General features: G+C 45.3%; 1 protein-coding gene across 3 annotated transcripts in view; it reads left to right on the top strand.

The window, feature by feature from the left end:
- NCOA1 (nuclear receptor coactivator 1) overlaps window positions 1-21,096 on the top strand; it is a 1,093,244-nt gene that overhangs the window by 661,336 nt on the left and 410,812 nt on the right. For all 3 annotated transcript variants that reach the window (XM_029596190.1, XM_029596192.1, XM_029596191.1), the window contains exon 8: window positions 15,200-15,300. In XM_029596190.1, the coding sequence (XP_029452050.1) occupies window positions 15,200-15,300 (101 nt within the window). The remainder of the gene's footprint in view (window positions 1-15,199; window positions 15,301-21,096) is intronic.

A 21,096-nucleotide genomic window follows, 5' to 3' on the forward strand; every position in this document is an offset into this window, starting at 1 on the left:
CAAGAGGTCCATGATACTCATAGCCCCATATTGGGCTCGACAAATGTGGCTTCCCATACTTCTTGACCTCTCGATCGCAGAGCCAATTCACCTGGGTGTAACTCCTACTCTCATAACTACACACCATCAAACATTCAGAGAACGGGCTTTTTCCACTGCGGGACCATCTTTATGGAATGCCATCCCCCCTGACCTCAGACAGGAACCTTGCTTACCATCATTCAGAAAAAGGCTAAAGACTTGGTTTTTTAGACAAGCCTTTCCTGATCACAACTGACTCTCCTAACTTTCTCACCAGAAAGACTACAACCACTTGTAAATTTACTGCCAACACTATGTAAATAATTTATTCCTCTCATTGTTTCTGCCTAATTTATTCCTTCAACTTTTCTTCTTCTCCTAGTTCCAACTTCCCCTGTTTTATTGTAACTTACTTCTTTCCTTCAACACCTGTTATTCGTTCAAAGTTATCACTCCCCCTGTTTTCTGTAAACCAGCATGATGTGATTGTATCATGAATGCCGGTATAAAAAAGCTTTAAATAAATAAATAAATAAATAACTCAAGATCAGGGCAGGTTGCACCATCCCAATCTTCAATCCCTATCTCTAACAGCATGGATGTTGAAAGTTTGATCTTACACCCACTCAATCTTTCAACTAAACCTTCCACGTGGAAGAACTATTCTTTAAAATGGAAAAGATTTACTTTGCGGTGCACACAAAAGGACATTGACCCTTTCGCCTCCCCACACCTTCTTTGCTAGACTACTTATGTCATCTTTCAGACTCTGGTCTCCAGCCCTCCTCTGTCAGAGTACACTTAAGTACAATCTCGGCTTACCATAACAAGATGGGAGATGCACCAATATCCACGCAACCTCTTGTCAGCAGATTTAGGAGAGGTTTAACTCACCTTAAACCACCAATACGGCCACCAGTCACAGAATGGGACCTTAATCTGGTGTTAACAAGGCTCATGCATTCTCCTTTTGAACCCATGAATTCCTGCGATATTAAATTTCTCACATGGAAGACTATCTTCCTCATAGCCATTACATCTGCTAGAAGGGTTAGTGAGTTACAAGCACTTGTCACCTACTCACCCTATACAAAATTCCTACATGACAGAGTGGTTCTCCATCACATCCAAAATTCCTCCCCAAGGTAGTTATGGAATTCCACTTGAACCAATCCATATTTTTGCCCACATTCTTCCCAAGGCCTCACTCTCACCAAGGTGAAAGGGCTTTACATACCTTGGACTGTAAACATGTGCTAGCATACTACTTAGACCGCACTGCAGTCCATAGGAAATCAACTCAACACTTTGTTTCTTTTGATCCAAACAAACCTGGTAATCCAGTGTGCAAACACACGCTCTCAAACTGGCTAGCAGATTATATAGAGTTCTGTTATGTAAAAGCAGGCCTTCCTCTCGAAGGGCGAGTAAAAGCACATTCAGTAAGAGCAATGTCAACCTCAGTAGCACACTATCGTTCAGTGCCAGTTCTTGACATATGTAAAGCTGCAACATGGAGTTCTCTTCACACCTTTGCAGCTCATTACTGCTTGGACAAAGAAGGACGACAAGATTCAGCCTATGGACAATCCGTCTTAAAGAACTTGTTTCCAGTATAATCCCAACTCCTTCTACATCCAACCTGCTGTGATTTTCAGCTGCCTCATTTTCACCAACAATACTTCAGGGTTCCTTCTCTACAAAATGACTCAGCCTCTAGCTTGCTAATCACCCATATGTGAGGACTAGCATCCTGCTTGTCCTGGGATAAAGCAAAATTGCTTACCTTGTAATAGGTGTTCTCACAGGACAAGCAGGATGGTAGTCCTCACAAATGGGTGACATCGAGGATGGAGCCCTGTACGGAAAACTTTTCTGTCAAAGTTTCAACAAGCTTTGACTGACACTGGCACACTGGGTGCACTGAGCATGCCCAGCCTGCAATTATCCCTGTGAGCCACAGGTGTCTCCCTCAGTCTTCTTTTTTTCCGCTCTGCAGTCAGCATAGCGGTTGGAGCTCTGTGAGGATTTTTTAACTAATTACCTCATGGAAACACTTAACTTTTCACTTCAAAAACACTTTTCCCTGCACAGGTCTCCCTCCGCGTACGTTTTTACGACGCTCGGTGAGTACTAATTCTTATTTTCGGTCGGTTTCTGTCACTATCTTAAGGCTGTTAACTGACTGAAGCCTTCCTTCCCCCATTTTTCAGTTAGCTTTAAACAGCTTGCGAGTATCTCTGTGACACTCTGCTTGCTTATGCTAGTGGGGTAGGGATTTTTTCCTTAACTTTAGGACCTCTGTAGTTTCAAGTCCTTCGTTCCCTGGTACCCTCACGCAGTCGATACCCTATCGCTACAACCGGGACCCTCCTAAACCGCCCTGGGCTTTATATGTCATCAGCGCCCCTCCCCCCACGGTGCCCTGATGCCTTTATCCATGTTTTTTGCTTTTCAGTGCTACCAGGCTTTTTCCTCCTACGCACTGTTTTTTTCCTTGGGCTTCCTCGGTGCCGTCCCTACCCGGATGCATGCCATTGACGCACACGCTGTTAGTCACTGCCATGCATACTCGGGTCGCCCGCCACCGCTGCCCGCGACACTTTTTAACGATCCCAGGGTCACTTCATCGATGCCACCCCCCCTTTTGGGGATGCCATCGATGCCCCATCCTCCCCACCGATGTCCAGTCCCTTTTCCATCGGTGGGCATCGGTGCCACATCGATTCGTCGGTGGGCATCGATGCCGGATGGTCCCCATCGGTGGACATCGGTGCCGGATGGTCCCCATCGATGGACATCGGTGCCGGATGGCTTGTCCGTCGATGGCATTGGTGCCGGATGGCCGTCCGTCGATGGCATCGGTGCCAGGTCCTTTTGCATCGATGGACACCGATGCCCAGGTGTTTCATCCATGGGCATCTATGTTAGAATGCATCCATCGAGGGCAGTCGATGCCAGGCTGCTCCCATCGGTGAAATTCGATGCCCAGGTGGGTCCCATCGGTGGGTATCCATGCCGGCTCGATTCCGTGGATGGGCGTTGATGCCAATGCCAGCCTTATGGCTGGCATCGATGCCCATGCCGATTTCAGGACTGGCGTTGATGCCGGGATGGAATTCATCGACTGGGAGATCCATGCCATCGTTTCCATACGTGTCCATATCGATGCCACCGACACACGTGTCTGGGGCACCGATGCCATGTACACTTGGAAATCTGAGTCTGTCCAAATCGATACCGTCAACGTCTGTGGCCCTATAGTTGATGCCCGTGGCCATGCCACAAACGGCATAAATGCCCGCCTCCATGCATCGATGCCCTCGACACCTCCGTTTTCCTTCGGTGTCCTTGACGCCCTATTGATTCGACTTCGACTCAGTCGATGCCGGTATCTTTTTCAATAACGGCAATGTTTTTCGATTATTCGATTCCACATCGTTTCAAAGATACCTATGCCACTGCTGTCAGTGCCCGTCACTGTCATCATTCTCCTGGCCAGTCATCGACGATTTTTCATACCCATTTTGATGATATCCTCGAAGCCCCTTAGGTTGCCTTCAATATCGTCAATACCGACATAGCACCGCCACATAATACCCTCGCCTCCTCACATTGCTCCACGCTTTGGGTTCTTTTTTTAAGCCCCGTATTAGCTTAAGACACTCCATTGTGTCAGGAGCAGAGCAGGCGTGCTGACAGTTCGTCATCGATCACCTTCCAGGACGACGAGGGCTTCCATCTCGGCGCTGGGGAAAGACCGGGCCGAGCACCGTGGCACCCATCATCGCCAACATCGTGATCGTCCGCCGCTGACGCCATCCAGCACATCGGTGCCATCCTTCTCCAGGCTGGACAACGCTCGGGCAGAGCGACATCACCACTGCCATCAGCACTGTTCCTACAGTTTTGGCAGTCCTTGGTGATCCAGAACTTCCGGATCCAGGTCCGACAGCTTCTGCATTGGCGTCACGACACATCGAGCCGCTGGGACGAGGGAAGGGAACATGAGTTCCGTTAGGGCTCCTCTGTTCCTGGCGTGCCCCACCGTCAAGTGGTGTGGGACTATGGCCATCTGTTACACTTAGCAGTCTAAACGCCACTCACGCCTGGCCTGTCTCCTCTGTACCTGTGCCACCATACCGGGTTTCAGAGCGAGATGGACGTTTACGTCCCCGGCCTTACCCTCGAGGACTCCGGAGACCGTCGGAGTCAACAATCTTCACCGGCTCGTCTTGCGGCGATCCACGTCGGATGGTAAGTACCCGCTTCGGCGGCATTCCCATAAAGTTGTGTTCTCCCATTCGGACCGTGGTTCGAAAAGTTCTGGGTCATGTGCCTTTTAGAACTGTATTAGTGTCACATATCGCTATGTTAGCTATGTTAGCCACAATATCAGGAGAACCCCTCTATCTTCTTGGGATTGCAGCAGGGCTTCTTCTCTTGTCAGTAACAAGTCCCTGTGCCGACCAATGCTCTGACTCTTGGTTCCCTCCCAACCAAGGTCCAGCTGCATTGGCTGATCTGCTAAACATGAGATTCAGCAACCATTGCCCCATGTACAAGTCCACCTTGAGGCCTGGCCACAGGTCTCAGTGTCTCCTTGTACAGCATACAGAAATGCGGGTACCACTTACCGCTCACACACCTGCAGGAGCCTACATGATATCCTCCATTGGGACACCTCCTGGTCTCCCATCTGGTCAGATATCAGAGCGGCCACCCCACCTTGTACCAAAGTCCCGGTACACTCCCCCAGGCGCTACGAAGTGCAGAGGGGAGAAGGGAGGGGGGTTGGGGAGTTTTAATTGCACTATTCTTTCTTTTAACAGAAAATAGTTACTCTCCGCACATCCTGGACCTAAGAAAATCCAACTTTCTTTAGACGTCACAGGTACAATGGTATCTTTGGTTACCATCACTCCATACTGCAGTAAGTACATTATTTTAATGTTTCTATGTGCTTTATGGTGAGTCAACATTACAACCCCAAGCTCTGCCGCTGGCACCAGCTTCGGTAAGTGAACTGTCTCTTGCATCACTGTTGGTGAATGCTGTTTTCTCTGCGGAGTGTAACATCATTCACTTTCCTTGCATAGACTACTGCTAACCACTTTCAGTACATGCAAGGAGCTCTCACTTTTTTCAGGACTCACTATACATTTACTAACTGGGATTACTGTCACTGCCATAAATCCCTTCTGTAACACTTCTGGACACCACAGTCTTAAGACCCTCTTGTCCAGCATGCGCACAGACATTCTGATACATTGTTATATGTCCCTGCGCATATTTTCCATAACCTCAGCCTTTCAACTTTTCATGGTTGGGCTATGGGGTTTCTTCCCACTATGCATTTTTCTCATAATTCAAAACTGCTATGGGTTATTTTCAGTGACATTCTATACTCAATGGACCTAAGTGGTTTCATTGCTTTCGTCCCTGATTCTTATCCCAGTTCGAACTAGGACCTAGTCTCCTTCGACTCATGCTCACAATTCCTTAGGGTTATAAAGTTTCTCCTGAAAGCTGTCAACCCATTATGCATCTATTGCACTCCAGCATAGTTTCTCATAAACTTCCTGGACGTTGCACCCATGAGTTATGCCCTTATGCCTTCCAATACTGCTTTTGCAACAATTCTTTGTGCATACAGACAGACAGCATAGGGACAATGTGCTTTCCAACTCATAAGCACGCATTACCTCTTAGCTGCTCTGCTAGACAGCTGCGCAGCTCTACCCTTGGCCCTTGTTCACTTCATGCGTCCTTGGGCCACATATCTAAGAGATTTAATGAACGCTCTATCAGACCTTCTCCACGTAGGTTCTATCCTCTCGAATGGTCTCAATTACATGTGTACAGGGCAAATCTTTTAACGCTGAGTTTAACTAAACTTTCCTCGGCGTCTGCATCATTCCATACGATGCACAGGTTCTGCTCCCTGCACATGTTTCCTATGCGTTCCCTTAGATGCCTTTTCTTCCATCAAAGGCCTCTTCAATATATCTCTTCTGCTGCCTCTCGTAGCCAGCATTCTTCTAATGTTGAACTGGGATGGGGTTCAGTATTCTTTTCCCCACTCCCTGACTGAGATCAGTATGCTTTCCCATACTTCTCAATCCATCATATCAGTAACCTTTTATTCTCTCACCAGTCAGTCCCAAATCATAGACTTACTGATGTTCTTAGGTTCTGGTAGCGTCACAAAACCTTCTAAACATAAATCTTGCCGTTTAATATGGCAGGCTTTACCTCCTGACGCTAAAAAAAAAAAAAAAAAAAGAGGTATTACCCGTTTTACTTTTCCACCATTTTTTCTTACTCCCTCGGATTCTGTTCTCCAGACATCCTCCACATAGATACACCTTTCTCTTAGGAGGTGTATCGTTTTGGGAGTTGGGTTCCCGTTTTCGGTAATCCTCTCTGAGTCGGCTTACCATGGATTATCCACTGATCAAGCCGCCTCTATTTCTCTAATCACGGAATGAACATATATATTCTCCTTATAAGTCTCATACATTCTACGTTTGAGCCTTTCCATTCCTCTCTTCCACAGTTTGGCAAGGGAACTTCTTTCCCTCTTAATGTCATTCCTGCCAGCAGGGTCCGTGAGTTATGCACTCTTTCCATACTCACCTGACTCCGTTCCTCTGCCACTGAGTAGTTCTACGCATTCAACTTTCTATCCTTTTCAGGTAGATGTTGTATCTCCTTTCCTCAGGAAATACTCTATTAATTTTTCCTAACCTCTCTCTCTCGCCCTAGGGAGAGACTGGGTTTTCCACATTCCTGGACAGTAATGCTGCGCTTACATTCTATCTACATTGCACTGCATTCCATGTGAATTCCACTTGACTCTTTCCTTCATGCAAGGGTCAAGCTGCTACTTCCAGTGGCCACACAGACCTAATCCTTCTGATTAAGTGGTCTATATTTCCTTTCCTACCAACAAGCAGACATTTCACTACAACACTGTGGGTATCCACATACTGTTGTGTCCGTCTTAGCCTTAACAGCTTCCCTTTGGTTACTGCTGCTTGTACTTTTTTATCAGGTTGCAGCCTGGAGTCCTCTCCATACCTTCGCAGCCTATTATTGCTTACATTTGACTAGCCGGCATGCTCCATGTTTGGCCAGTCCGCCTACTCTTACTTTTTTCAATTCACTACCCAACATCCTTCCACGAACCCATTATGGTGTTGCGGATGCCCTCCGTTCCCATTTCCACCTCAGTCGTTACGCCTTTGCGCATCTGCGGTGTATCTGGTGCATTCCCGGGCATCCTCAGCTCGGTACTCACCCATTTGTGAGGACTACCATCCTGCTTGTCCTGTGAGAAAGCAAATGTTGCTTACCTGATGTAACAGGTGTTCTCACAGGACAGCAGGATGTTAGTCCTCACGAAACCCGCCCGCCACCCCGCGGAGTTGGGTCTGTATACTTTTATTTTAGTTTCGCTTGCGCTTTTTAGCTATAAGACGAGACTGAGGGAGACACCTGTGGCTCACAGGGATAATTGCAGGCTGGGCATGCTCAGTGCACCCAGTGTGCCAGTGTCAGTCAAAGCTTGTTGAAACTTTGACAGAAAAGTTTTCCGTACAGGGCTCCATCCTCGATGTCACCCATTTGTGAGGACTAACATCCTGCTGTCCTGTGAGAACACCTGTTACATCAGGTAAGCAACATTTGCTTTATCCCATGTCAGCAGGATGTAGTCCTCACGAAACCCACCCGCCACCCCGCAGAGTTGGGTCTGATACGTTTTATTATTTTAGTTTTGCTAAAGCTTATTGCTACATACGAGACTGAAGGGAAACCCCTGTGGCTGAGAATATCATGGCATGCAGGGCATGCTCAGTGGGCTCAGGATGCCAGTCAAAAGTTTCTAGAAACTTTGACAGAAAGTTTTCCGTGATAGGGATCCATCAGTGACGTCACCCATATGTGAGGTCTACATCCTGCTGTCCTGGGCTAACACCTATTACAAGGTAAGCAATTTTGCTTTCTCCGATGAGTCTTAAATGTGCTACTTGCTAAGTTCATGGAATGCCCCCTAGTCCTATTATCCGAAAGTTTAAATAACCGATTCACATCTATTCGTTCGAGACCTCTCATGATCTTAAAGACCTCTATCATATCCCCCCTCAGCTGTCTCTTCTCCAAGCTGAACAGCCCTAACCTCTTCAGCCTTTTCTCATAGGAGAGCTCTTCCATCCCCTTTATCATTTTGGTTGCCCTTCTCTGTACCTTCACCATCGCAACTATATCTTTTTTGAGATGCGGTGACCAGAATTGTACACAGAATTCAAGGTGCGGTCTCACCATGGAGCGATATAGAGGCATTATGACATTTTCCGTTTTATTAACTATTCCCTTCCTAATAATTCTTAACATTCTGTTTGCTTTTTTGACTGCCGCAGCACACCGAGCCAATGTTTTCAATATATTGTCCACTACGATGCCTAGAGCTTTTTCCTGGGTGGTAGCTCCTAATATGGAACCTAACATCGTGTTTCAGAGCATGACGCAGCTCTCTTCAGAGCTACTTGCAGTTTATGCTTTGAGGTATCAGAATGTATCTCCGTAGATCAAGATCTTGGATAAGCCTTCCTCTCAAGAACTTAAAAATGCTTCTTTTGCAACAGTTTCAGCTCACCTCGGCCCCAAGTGTAGGACCAAGCCAATTCTGGAAAATTCTTTGGTAGTTGCAATTGAAGCACAATGGTACCATAACTCCAGTAAAGGCAAGTTCTGATTGACATAGAAGCCCAAAGGAGAAGGGCAAACTTCCGTATCAAAAAAGTAATTTCTCCATTTCCAGAAGAAAACTAATCCTTGTCAAGTTATTAAATGATCAGTATGGGATAATGTAAAAGATAAACAAGATAAGACAGTTTAACAACACAGAGTGCCTCTTTAAATAAGATTTTAAAATAGGTGGTTTGTTTTCAGCTGTGGTGCAGCAATCACTTTTGAGCAATAAGATTGACCCAGCTTGCTGTTGCTCTAATTTGAATATCTTTGTGCTGCACTGCAGTTGTAAACAAATGTTGATAATTACAGAATGACAAATTCATCTTAAACATTTCAAATTAAATACAGTGAACAAAGATAAAACTGAGATGCTAACATACCAACAGTGTTTCAAAGGTTGTTGTTAGTCTCCCATTTTTATCTTTGTTTACTGTTTTTATCTTTGTTTTATTTAATTTTATATGTACATTAAAATCACCTTTGAATTCAGTTTTGCAGTCTGGTATATATTGGATTATAATCATTTTTATTTATGATAATTTTGTTAATTTATTGGTTTGCTTTATTTTTTGATATGACAATTTCCTCCTATTTCATTGTACTTCCAATGAGGTCAGAACCAGTGCTAGGATCTGATGCTATGTGCTTTTATGCACAACTACTCATCAAGCCCACTGAGAAGGGGTGAATGGGACTGACTTTGGATGGCTGATTTGGGCAGAAGTGATGGTTGGCTAAATGAGGAGATGGGTGAGAGCTTTGGGTGAGGGGTTTCTTACTCACTGGGGGCTGAGATATGGCTGGCTGTCGGAATAAGGGATTGAGAAAGGGAAATTTCTGTGGATAAGAGGGGTGGGGGTTTGAGAGAGGGAGATGACTGGGGATAAGGGGGTTGAGACAAGGAGTCTTGAGATGTGGGAATTGAGAACGAAAGACTTCTGGGGACAGTGGCAGATTGAGAGAGAGACTGGGTGAGGACCCAGGTCATGGTGATAAGTGAAGCAAAGAATCAATCATCTCAGATGCAGCTATCAGGGGGGCACTGGCATGTGTGCTGGTTTTGTACTTCTGACACTGTCATGGAATATCACATTAAGGGCTTGATTTACTAAGCTTTCCTTTTTCTATGGCACAGAAAGGGAACACTGCCTTATTACATCAGATCCCTGTACCTCTTTGTTGAAAGAGGTCGCAAACGTTTTGAGCTTACTCCTGAAGTTTAACTAAAAATAGTTAAATCCTGGTTTTTGGAGCAGTTTTTTTCTTTGTAAGTATCATGCCTTTGCTGGAATGTATTATTTCTTGCTCTGGTTTAGCTTTGTGTGAATTATATAATCTTAGTGCAGCTTTCCAAAAAATGTTCATTATTTATTTATTTTTTGCATAAATAAGAGCTTTGGAGTTGGTCTTTTGCTATTAGATTCATTTTATGAGCTGTAATCCCAACTGCAAAAATTGTGCAGATTTCCAGAAATGACCGGTAATTCTGTGCAGGAAACTCATAATGGCAATACATATTCTACTGTTTTTTGTGTTAGCTATGGATTGGCAAAAGTATTTAGTGGTCAAGACTATACATGGACTAGATCCATGAACATACCAACACTTCATATACTGTTCGTTGCATGGCAATCATGTTTAGTGTTCCAAATCTTATTAAAATATTTGCTTAAAGAACACAAGTGATTGTAAACTAAATTGCAACACCTTCCTACCTACTTAAAACAGCAGCAAAATAATTTTTCAGAGCAGATAAAATTATTAAAATTCTTTTTCTTCTTTTCTGGTGTTTTTCATAATTAAATAGAAATTGGCATTTGAAGTATTTGAAAATTCCTCATTTCTGGCCATTTCTGTTAATGTTAATAATATGAATGGACAGTACCTTGCAAAAGTTTTCATACTCTTGTACATTTTTCACATTCTGCTGTTAAAAAAATGCAAATCAAAATGTATTTAGAGGTAGATTTTAAAAGCCTTGCACGCGCAAAAAGGTCACTTATGCACTAAATGGGCTGCACGGGAGCTACGCGAATTTTAAATAGCCAAAAAGTGCATGCATACATGGATGTGTGAGCGCTCAGAAAAAGTAGGCGGAAAGGGGTGGGGCCAGCATGGACGCGCATAATTCTTAATTACAGCTCCTTGGTAAACGTAAGAGTCGGGAGAGAGAGAGAGAGAGCCTCTTTATAAGGGTCAGTCTGATACTGGATATATGGATAATTGTAAAGGGGCACTTTGAATAGGGGTGAGTTTTTGGGAGTTGGGTTTTGGGTAGTGTTAGACACATTCTGAGGTATCCATTGTAAAATTGACATCATTAAAGAATTTTAGACCTTATAAGTGATAAATTCTAACAAGAAGAGCTAATTTGTACACTGAAGTTTTAAACAGCTCCTTGTTTGGAATGTTTTGATCTATTTTTCAAACCACGTCATCAACAGAAAGGCTTGATTTTTTTTATCCAAGAGTATTCAAATCAGCTCAGCTACTGTAAGTGGATACAAGTGAGCTCTGTTTAAGTTAATATGAGTCTTGTTAAGGCAGTTTTGTTGAACTGGAGCTAATTTAGGTTTGCTATGACAAAGGGTGTGAAACCTTATGCAATCAAGACTATTTGTTTTTTTATTTTTAATTTTGGAATATTTCTATAATTGATCTTTCACTATGAAAATGTAGAGTATATTCTATAAATAACTAAAATGAGCTCTTTGTAAAGATCATTTTAGGCAAGCTAGTTAGATCTCCAGAAGACTTTGTACCTCAAATAGCCAGGTATGGATCAGAACAGACTCCAGTGATTGATATGTGTGAATCAATATCTTACATATAATTTAAGTGCAAAGATTGTACAAAGGCATGACACTATCACCATTTGTTCCCTGATTCCTGAGACTTCCTGGCACCAATGTGCTAATAAAGAGCTGGGATGGCCCCAAGGAACATTTGGTGTCCCTGGGAAAATCAAAGGCTATGACATTTGGTATTTCTTTATCACCTGGGAAGATCAAATGCTAAAGACTAATACAGATACCATGAGCTGATAATGTTGTAATAATTGATGTCTTTTATCAAGTGGGAGATCAAAGGACTGCTACTGAAATGTCTTTGAAACATCTAACTTGCAGAGGGATATATAAGACATAGCATTTGCTTATTTTAGTTGGATGATCTGAACAGACCAGAGCGTGTGTCTTTTTCAGAATCCCCGAGCTCATAAAGTCCTCCAGATTTCTATGAACGCTGGCTTATATAGAGGAGGGCTTATAAGGGAGATGTTCTTTTGTTCTTTATTGTTCTTTGATTAATGTACTATCTTTATTTCTGTCTGTCTCCTGTTTACCTGTATCGATTTATGTACAGCTTACTGTGATACTGTAATCAGTGTTGTTTATACTCCATGGTGGAAGTAAACAGGGTGAGACGGTGTCGCAGGCTACAATAGCCCGCTGAATTAAGGAGATAGTCTCGGCCGCGTATATGGATGCTGAGCAGCCATTGCCTAGTCAGATTAGGGCTCATTCCACTAGGCCTCAGGCAGTATTATAGGTGGAGATTGGATTATTGTCTCACATCAACATTTACCAAGCTGCGACGTGGTCCTCCTTACATCTTTTCCATGAATTATTGTCTGGATATTCAGGCCCGGGAGGACGCAGCCTTTGCACGTGTGGTTTTGACTGGACTGCGGGCAGCCTCCCGCCTTGTTCTGGAGAAGCTTTCGTACAGCCCACTGGTTTTGGATTCACCTTTCCGTATGCTAAGAAAGGAGAAATTATTACTTGCCTGATAATTTTCTTTTCTGTAATTGTTTATATGAGATTAAACCCCCAGGACAGAGCCCCTGGGCAGGATACCAGTGCGCATGGTCTGAACCTGTAACATTAATAAGGACAGGTGAATCCACCTTCCCGCCATTGGCTGCCTGATGGTTGTACTATTGTCCTCCTGTGTTGCTGTGTGTTCCAGGGTTTACTGGTAAGTGTCAATCCATTCTCTAGACTAGTGTTATTACACTCCTTGTCTAAGCTCAGTGTTTTCCTGTTGGCTGAGTGCTGGAATGATTATCTGTAATAATCAAGTTTTGTTTGTCCACAGTTGGCTTTTGCAGAGAATACTGGCAGGCTGATGTCACTGCAAGGGTATATATACTGTGATGTCAGCTTTGTTCCTTCTCCATTTGCTGGTAGAGTTGCATACCCAACTAGTTTTGGATTCACCTGTCCTTATTAAACAAAAGGAAATTATCAGGAAAGTAGTAATTTATCCTTGGTTAATATCAAGCCAGACTAAGAGAGATTTCAGACACATCTGCCAGAAAAATTTGTTGGGATGCAAAGAAAAACTCACGAGCAACCTCTACTTAAATAAAGGCTTCTCTGAAACAAAGTGGTTTGGGCATTTCAGCATGCACAATAAGGAAATACGTGAACAAAAATGGGCTGCATGGTATAGTTGCCAGAAAAAAGCCATTGCTGCACCAATTCCACAAAACAGCCTGCTTAGTGCACCAAACAGCACCTAGAGAAGCCTTAAAACTTTTAGAATAAAATAATTTGGAGTGATGAGACTAAAATTGAACTTTATGGGCACAACCATAAACTCTGTGTTTGAGAAGCCTAATTCGGAATGGTTCAGGAGAACGGAAAAATAATTGAATTTTTTCCGAAATTGCAGAAAAAATTCATTTTTGAGTTAGTGCGCACCAACAGGAGTTAGTGCGCACTAGCCGAAAAAGTAAGGAATCTGGGAGTAATAATGGACCCAGAAATCAACCTGAAGCAACACATATCTATAAAAGTAAGAGAAGGCTACGCAAAACTTATGGCCCTCAGAAGATTGAAACCATTACTCACACCTGCCCACTTCAGAACAGTTTTGCAAACACTTATCTTTTCCAGCACTGACTACTGCAATGCACTCTTACTAGGACTCCCAAGCACATCGATAAGACCACTCCAGATACTTCAAAATACTGCAGCCAGAATACTGACGGGAAAAAAGAGGAGGGACCATATAACCGAAACTTTAGCAGACTTACATTGGTTACCCATCGAATACAGGATAAAATACAAGACCTTATGCACTATACACAAACTAATATATGATAAAGAAGCAGACTGGCTAAACACAGCCTTACGAATACACATTCCACAAAAAAACCTCCGCTCAGCAAACAAAGCACTACTAACCATCCCTTCAGTAAAGTCAGCAAAATTAACCCAAGTGAGAGAAAGGGCTTTATCATTGGCTGGGCCCATACTATGGAACACGATGCCCCCTGTACTCAGATTACAGAATAATCTCAAAACTTTTAAGAAAAATTTAAAAACATGGCTCTTTAAAAAAGCCTTCACTAAAGAGTGTGGAGGGTAGAGAATGAAAGTACAGGGTAATGCAGATGAGAATGAATTTACTCAATCCTACATTTAAGAAGTAATATCTCAAAAAGATAGTAACTCAATAATATACCTGGACTTGACCAACATTACTCAATTAATGATTTTATTTATGAAATTGTAACCAAACTTTATTGGCACCTGTTAGAATGTACGATATCCTACATTTATTTACCTTAGTCTGTGTGCCTATTTGTAAACCGTTGCGATGGTATATAACTTAGCGACGGTATAGAAAAGTTTTTAAATAAATAAATTAAATAAATAAATCGGGGCCCCCGAAAAAAGAAAAACCTGAACCACGGGAAAAACAAAATTCCCACGGGGGCGGGGGGCGGTGGCGGCGGCGCCCGACACGATATTTAGACCCGAAGCACATCTCTAAGTATTCTTGAAGGCCTATGATGATAGCTCTGTATACGTAATCTATTTCTATAAGACCCTTATTACCTTCAACTCTAGGAATGTACAATCTCTGCATACACTGATTTTTATAAATTATCTGATAGACATGGAGAAGAGCATTCTTGTTGCTGCGTCCAGCTTTTAAAAATCTTTATGGGGTCAGTCTGTTATTCCAAAGCTATATTCAAGCTGATAAATTGCTTTTTTCATATTTATTGATTGATTTTTTATTTGATTTATATTCTGCCTTTCAGACAGTTCAAAGCAGATTATATTCAGATACTGTATGTAGTCATTCTGAGCTGATAAAATACTTTTCAATGTTAGTTTCCTGCAATACTCTTTGGTGATCTGTTTTCTCAATAACTTATGCCAATTTGTTTCACCTTCCTTTACTTCTAGATACTAATATACATCTTCCTGTATCAGTTCCTTTATATTACAGTCTTCAGTTAGTTCACTCAGCTATTTAAGAATAATGGTAAGGGAACAGGCTTATATAGAATGAGTTTTCATGTTCTTAACCATTTAGCTTATCAAAATTATCTTTTTGTCTCAACATCTATATTTTGAATATATTAGAGTTTGCTTAACATGCTCTGTCTCATTTGTTGCAGAGAAAGCAGCAGCAGCTGATGATGATGTCCAGAAATCAGATATCTCTTCCAGCAGCCAGGGAGTTATTGAAAAGGAGTCTTTGGGGCCCCTTCTTTTGGAGGTAGGTGGTCTTTGCTCACTATCAAATCAGCATTGAAACCTCTATCCTATATGGTTTAGACAGACTTTATATAGATGTTCATATTTCTTATTTTCCAACCTAGAGCAATGATGAACAGACTTTTCGAGCTGCAACCCCCCTTCCATCCATGCAATTGATTTAGGTTCCCCAAGTTGGGCGACATTGTATCTATATCTATCTACTAAAAAACTCAACCTGCTCCACAGATACTATTTTTAATTACTCTCCAATCTTCAATCTTTGTTCTCTTAGTAAACTATTAGAAAAGTGGTTTCAGCAACAATTAGATAACTGTTTAGAGGATAATGGCTTTTTGGATAAATGATTTTAGGAAAGATCGAGTACCAAACATTTTTGTTATCCTTTTTGGATGACATTTGTTGTAATTTGGAACACAGTAAATCTGGGATTTGGATATAACTTGACATGTCAGCCATAACATTGAATCACATACGCTTCTTATCTTTTAAAACTTTTTTTTTTCCTTTTTTTTTTCCTCTTTTTTTTTTCCTTCTCCCAGTCAAGGCAACCTTGTTATAATGTAACTTTTATGCTCCTTCTAAATGTCTCTTGTTGAATTGTTGGTTATAGTTCTGCTTAGTTCGATGTAAACCGAGTTGATTTGATCTGTATCAAGAAAGTCGGTATAAAAAAGCCTAAAATAAAATAAATAAATAAAACCACAGCAATATATGGAACTGTGTGGAATTGATTTCAATCTTATTTAGAAGATAGATCACAGTAAGTGAGGTGCATGCTATTAGCTCATTGTGGTATGCAGCTAATAAGAGTACCTAAAGGTTCATCCTTATCTGCAGAACTTTTTAATATATTAATGCAGTCTTTTGGAAAGTTAATGATGCGATTAGGATTATTTTATAGGCTGTATGCTGATGTGCAATTTTACCTTCCTTCTACTGGTGATGGACAGTTTCCTAGGAAAGGGTTTTTAGTAGGGGATAATCTTTTATTGCTCCATTCTTTCATTTCTTTCAGCGGTGCGCATGTATCTCATGAATGGATAGTAGGTGTACAAAATGGATGGTATGCGCATATATAGTCGGCCACCCAGATGTGAGCATTCCATCAGTTTTGCACGCCTACTATCCATTCGTGAGATATGTGCATACTGCCAAAGCAAATGAACAAATGGAGTAATAAAAGCACATCCCTAGATTTTTAGAGTGTTTTAAGATAATCACTGACTGGATTTTTACAAATGGTTTAAAGTTTAATGTAAATAAAATTTCTCACAGGACAAGCAGGATGGTAGTCCTCACATATGGATGACATCACAGGATGGAGCCCAATCACGGAAAACTTCTGTCAAAGTTTCCAGAACTTTGACTGGCCCCTACTGGGCATGCCCAGAATGGCACTATCCCTGCAGCCAGCAGGGGTCCCCCTTCAGTCTTCTTTTTTCCGCGCAGCAGTAGCCTCGCGGTAAAGGAGTTAAATTGCCCCACAGGGGTCCCTCCTCTAACTTTTCTCAGTCCGCGGTACTCCGGTAAGTTTTTACCTGATTTCCGTCGATTAACGTCGAGTTTGGCCCTCGCGGCCTACTGGCCGTCGACCGTACCGCGACTCGATTTTTTTCCATGGCCATGGCGTCGGGGTTTCATCGGTGCCCAGACTGTACCCGCACCATGTCTATCACAGACCCCCATAAAGTCTGTGTAATGTGTCTAGGACGCGAGCACGATGTCTTGACCTGCACCAAATGTGCCCTAATGACACCGAAGGGTCGCAAGGCCAGAATGGAGAAGATGGAACTTCTCTTCCGTGCTCAAACCTTGACTCCGTCCATTGCATAGACGTCGTCAGAACCAGCACCATCAACTTCGCGCCAGCATCGACCACCGACCGGTGACCGACCGGCATCGACGACTTCTTGGCCATCGACACCCTCTACTCCCCCTCAGGATCGAGGGGATCGCAGGGAGAAACATCGCCATCGACACCGTAAGACTCGGACTATCGAGGGAGCGAAATCATCGTCCGAGCCGCTGTCGAAAAAACCCCGTCCAGGAAAGGCACCGACCATTCCTGCGACCGGGTCACCGAGGCAACCCTTACCCGATCAGGGATCGGGAGCCGCGACTCTGCCTTTAACGGTGTTCCTTTCGGCTATGCCTCTGCCTCCTTCTTCTGTTCCGGAGCCGAGGCTGCTTGCTCCAGGTCTCCAAGAAGAACTGGACTGGATGGTTCAGGAGGCCATCGGCAAGGCAATACAACGTCTTCAGGTTACTCCGGCACCGACACTGGCACCACCTCTGGAACCGATTATCGACCCGATTCCGGCACCGCTGGCACCGCTGCTATCCAGGATGGAAGCGCTTATGGCCGCTTTTCCACTGGTGGATCCCGGGTCTCCGATGGCTCTGATGCCCTCCCCACTGACAGCATCATCGGGAGGAGAAACACAGTTTTCCTGGCGTGTAGCCAGATGGACTCAGAACCAATGGGATAGTATCCGCGTGCTAGCAGTTGGAGACGGATCTGACGTCAGCACGGGGTATATAGCCCCACAGGAAGCGAAGAGATTCAGTAATTTCCGTCTCCAAAGCAGTTTGGAGTGCCTGCACGATGGTTCAGCGTGCTTTCCTCAACTACTTTAATTTTTTCTCTTTTTCTCATTCTAGATTCTACTTTACCTTTCTTCACCGACTTTTGAGCCCTGCGCTCCTCAGGGGACGTTTCTGTCACTCCCCCCAGTTGAGCTTCCCGGGGTGACTGCCGTGGTCCCTCGGAGGTGAAAGTCCTCGGTCCGGCCGAACCGCGGCAGGGGCATAGCCCCCCGGGGGAGACTCGGGTGTGGCTTCGAGGCCCTCGGTCCCGGCGTGGACGAGGTTGCGGGTGCAGTTCCTCCAATCGCGGCGGTGAAAGGTACCGGCCCTTTCCCCCCGCAGCCGGAGACCGCCTGTGTTCCTGCCCGGAAGCCCGACGATCTAGTAAGGCGTACGTCTCTTCGCCCAGGTCTCTGAAGTAGAGGATCGGCGGCGTGGCAAGCCGTGGAGGACGCCATTTTGTGGCCTTATTCAGGTATTCCGCGCCCGTAATAGGCGCGGCTTTCTTCCTCTTTGTGCGTATCTTGCTTTGTTCTCGCATATTGGCTGCCACTGTGAGTTTATGCCGCATATTCCTGCTGAATGCCTATTGCATACCATAGAGCATATTATTGCTATTGTGCGCCTGTTGTATTGAGCGCCTATTGCTGCCGCATATTGTTGCTATTGTGCGCCTGTTGTATTGAGCGCCTATTACTGCCGCATATTGTTGCTATTGTGCGCCTGTTGTATTGAGCGCCTATTACTGCAGCATATTAGTGCTCTTGTGCGCCTGTTGTATTACGCGCCTATTGCTGCCGCATATTATTGCTATTGTGCGCCTGTTGTATTACACGCCTATTGCTGCTGCTTCTTATTGCTATTGTGCGCCTGTTGTATTTAGCGCCTATTGCTGCCGCTTCTTATTGCTATTGTGCGCCTGTTGTATTTAGCGCCTATTGCTGCCGCTTATTATTGCTATTGTGCGCCTGTTGTATTTAGCGCCTATTGCTGCCGCTTATTATTGCTATTGTGCACCTGTTGTATTACGCGCCTATTGCTGCCGCATATTATTGCTAGTGTGCGCTTGTTCTCTTCAGCGCCTATTGCTACCGCATATTATTGCTCTTGTGCGCTTGTTCTCTTCAGCGCCTATTGCTGCCGCGGATTATTGCGCGCTTGCTATATTTGGTATTGATCAGCACGCGGCCGCGGCCTCAGCGGTGCCGCCGCCTGTCTTGGGCATTTCAGCTCTTGGCCTCTGCTCTGCATGCCACCTTAGAGCCACGCACGGTACTGAGCCAGACTCCCTATGTGCCCAATGTGAGGCGGCCGGGGGACCCTCCGGCCAGGACCAATCTCAGCCGCAGTTTCTTGACAGTTCCCCTGCAGCTACCCCGGATTTGGGGGGCAGTCTCGACCACTCGGGAATCCCGGGGGATCTTGTACCCCGGCGATTAGAGGCTGCTTCCATTTCCTGGGTGGATCTCTTTAAGGGGATTCATGCCTTCGTCCAGATGCAGACGGCTTCCCGTCCCGGCCCTACTGTCCCTGCTGCTCCTGTTGTTCCTGCTGTTGCTGCGGTTCCTGCAGTGGCTATATCTGTGGCGCCTGCTGCCGCTGCGGTGGCGGCGCCTAGGGATCCTGTTCCTGGACCCTCACCGCCTTATCGGGTGCAGGACCTCCCGCCACTGGACAGTCCAGATCAATCGGACCAGGAGGTTTCGCCGGACGAGTCCGAACTCCCAGACGAAGGAGACCTCCCCCCGGGGATTGAGCCATATAGAACCATGCGGCGGTTCTTCCCTAAGGAGAACCTCTCTGACCTCGTGTCTCAGTGTCTGGCGGAGCTGGATATTACTGGTCCCAGTGCTTCGGTACCTTCTGCGCAGAACCCTCTGCTGGAAGGTCTTCGTCCTACAGCCTGCCATTTTCCTTTCTTGCAGGCGGCTCAGCAACTACTAGATTTGGAATGGGCGGCGCCGGCGGCTTCATTCAAAGGGGGCCGGGCCCTGAAAGGTATGTACCCATTGGCTCCGGCTCTCCAGGACCTGCTGGCATGTCCTCAGGTGGACGCCTTAATTAGCGCTGTGGTCAAGCGCACTACCATTCCAGTGGAAGGGGGGACGGCCCTCAGGGAGCCCCATGACAGGCGAATGGACGCCATTCTGAAACAAACCTTTGAGGTGGCAGCTCTTTCTTTGCGGATTGCGGCCTGCTGCACTGTGGTGACTCGTGCCTGCTTATCCCAGGTCAGGAACAACGCTCCAGCGGCTGACATGGAGTCCGCTCTTTCCTTCCTCACAGATGCCACTTCGGATTTGGTTCAAACTACGGCTAAGGGGATCTCATCTTCCGTAGCCGCCAGGAGGCAACTCTGGATCCGGCCGTGGGCTGCTGATGCGCCTTCGAAGTCTCGCCTCAACAGGTTACCCTTCCAAGGCTCGTTTCTCTTTGGCAGTGGTCTTGATCAGCTAGCCACTACCTGGGGTGCCGAGACTGCCGGAAGATCGATCCAGGAGGGGACAGCGCTCCTTTCCACGGCCCTCCAGGGGCAGGAGTTCACAGCGCTTTGCTCCGTATAGGGGGCGCTATCAGGCGCCACGTCCTCCGGCCAGGAATCAGTCCTTTCGGACCAAGCAGCGCAAGCGAGGGGCTGGTCCGGGCTCGGGTCCCGGTCGCGCCCCACAATAAGAATTTGCTGATTCATCTGGGGGACGGAGCCATAGGGGGCAGGTTGACCCTCTTCTACCTCAGATGGGTCGCGATCACGTCGGACCAGTGGGTCCTCGCCGTTATCCGGGAAGGATATTATCTGGACTTTCATCATCTTCCGCCGGACAAGTTTGTGGAGTCTTCCTGTCCCATCCACAAGAAGGCAGCATTGGAAGCTACCCTGGCGAGGCTCCTGTCCTTGAACGCCATCATCCCAGTACCTGCCTGGGAAGTGAATTCTGGACACTATTCCATTTATTTCATGGTACCCAAGAAAGGGGGCACTTTTCGGCCTGTTCTGGACCTCAAGTCAGTCAATCGATACTTACGGGTACCGAGGTTTCGCATGGAAACTCTGAGCTCCGTCACAGCCGCAGTCCAGCCCGTAGAATTCCTCACGGCATTAGACCTGTCAGAAGCATATCTTCATATTCCGATCCATCCGGATCATCAGCGCTACCTGCGCTTCAAGGTTCTGGGCCGCCACTTCCAGTTTCGGGCGCTTCCCTTCGGG

The sequence above is a fragment of the Rhinatrema bivittatum genome, chromosome 3, assembly GCF_901001135.1.
Source record: "Rhinatrema bivittatum chromosome 3, aRhiBiv1.1, whole genome shotgun sequence".
Classification (NCBI taxonomy): domain Eukaryota; kingdom Metazoa; phylum Chordata; class Amphibia; order Gymnophiona; family Rhinatrematidae; genus Rhinatrema; species Rhinatrema bivittatum.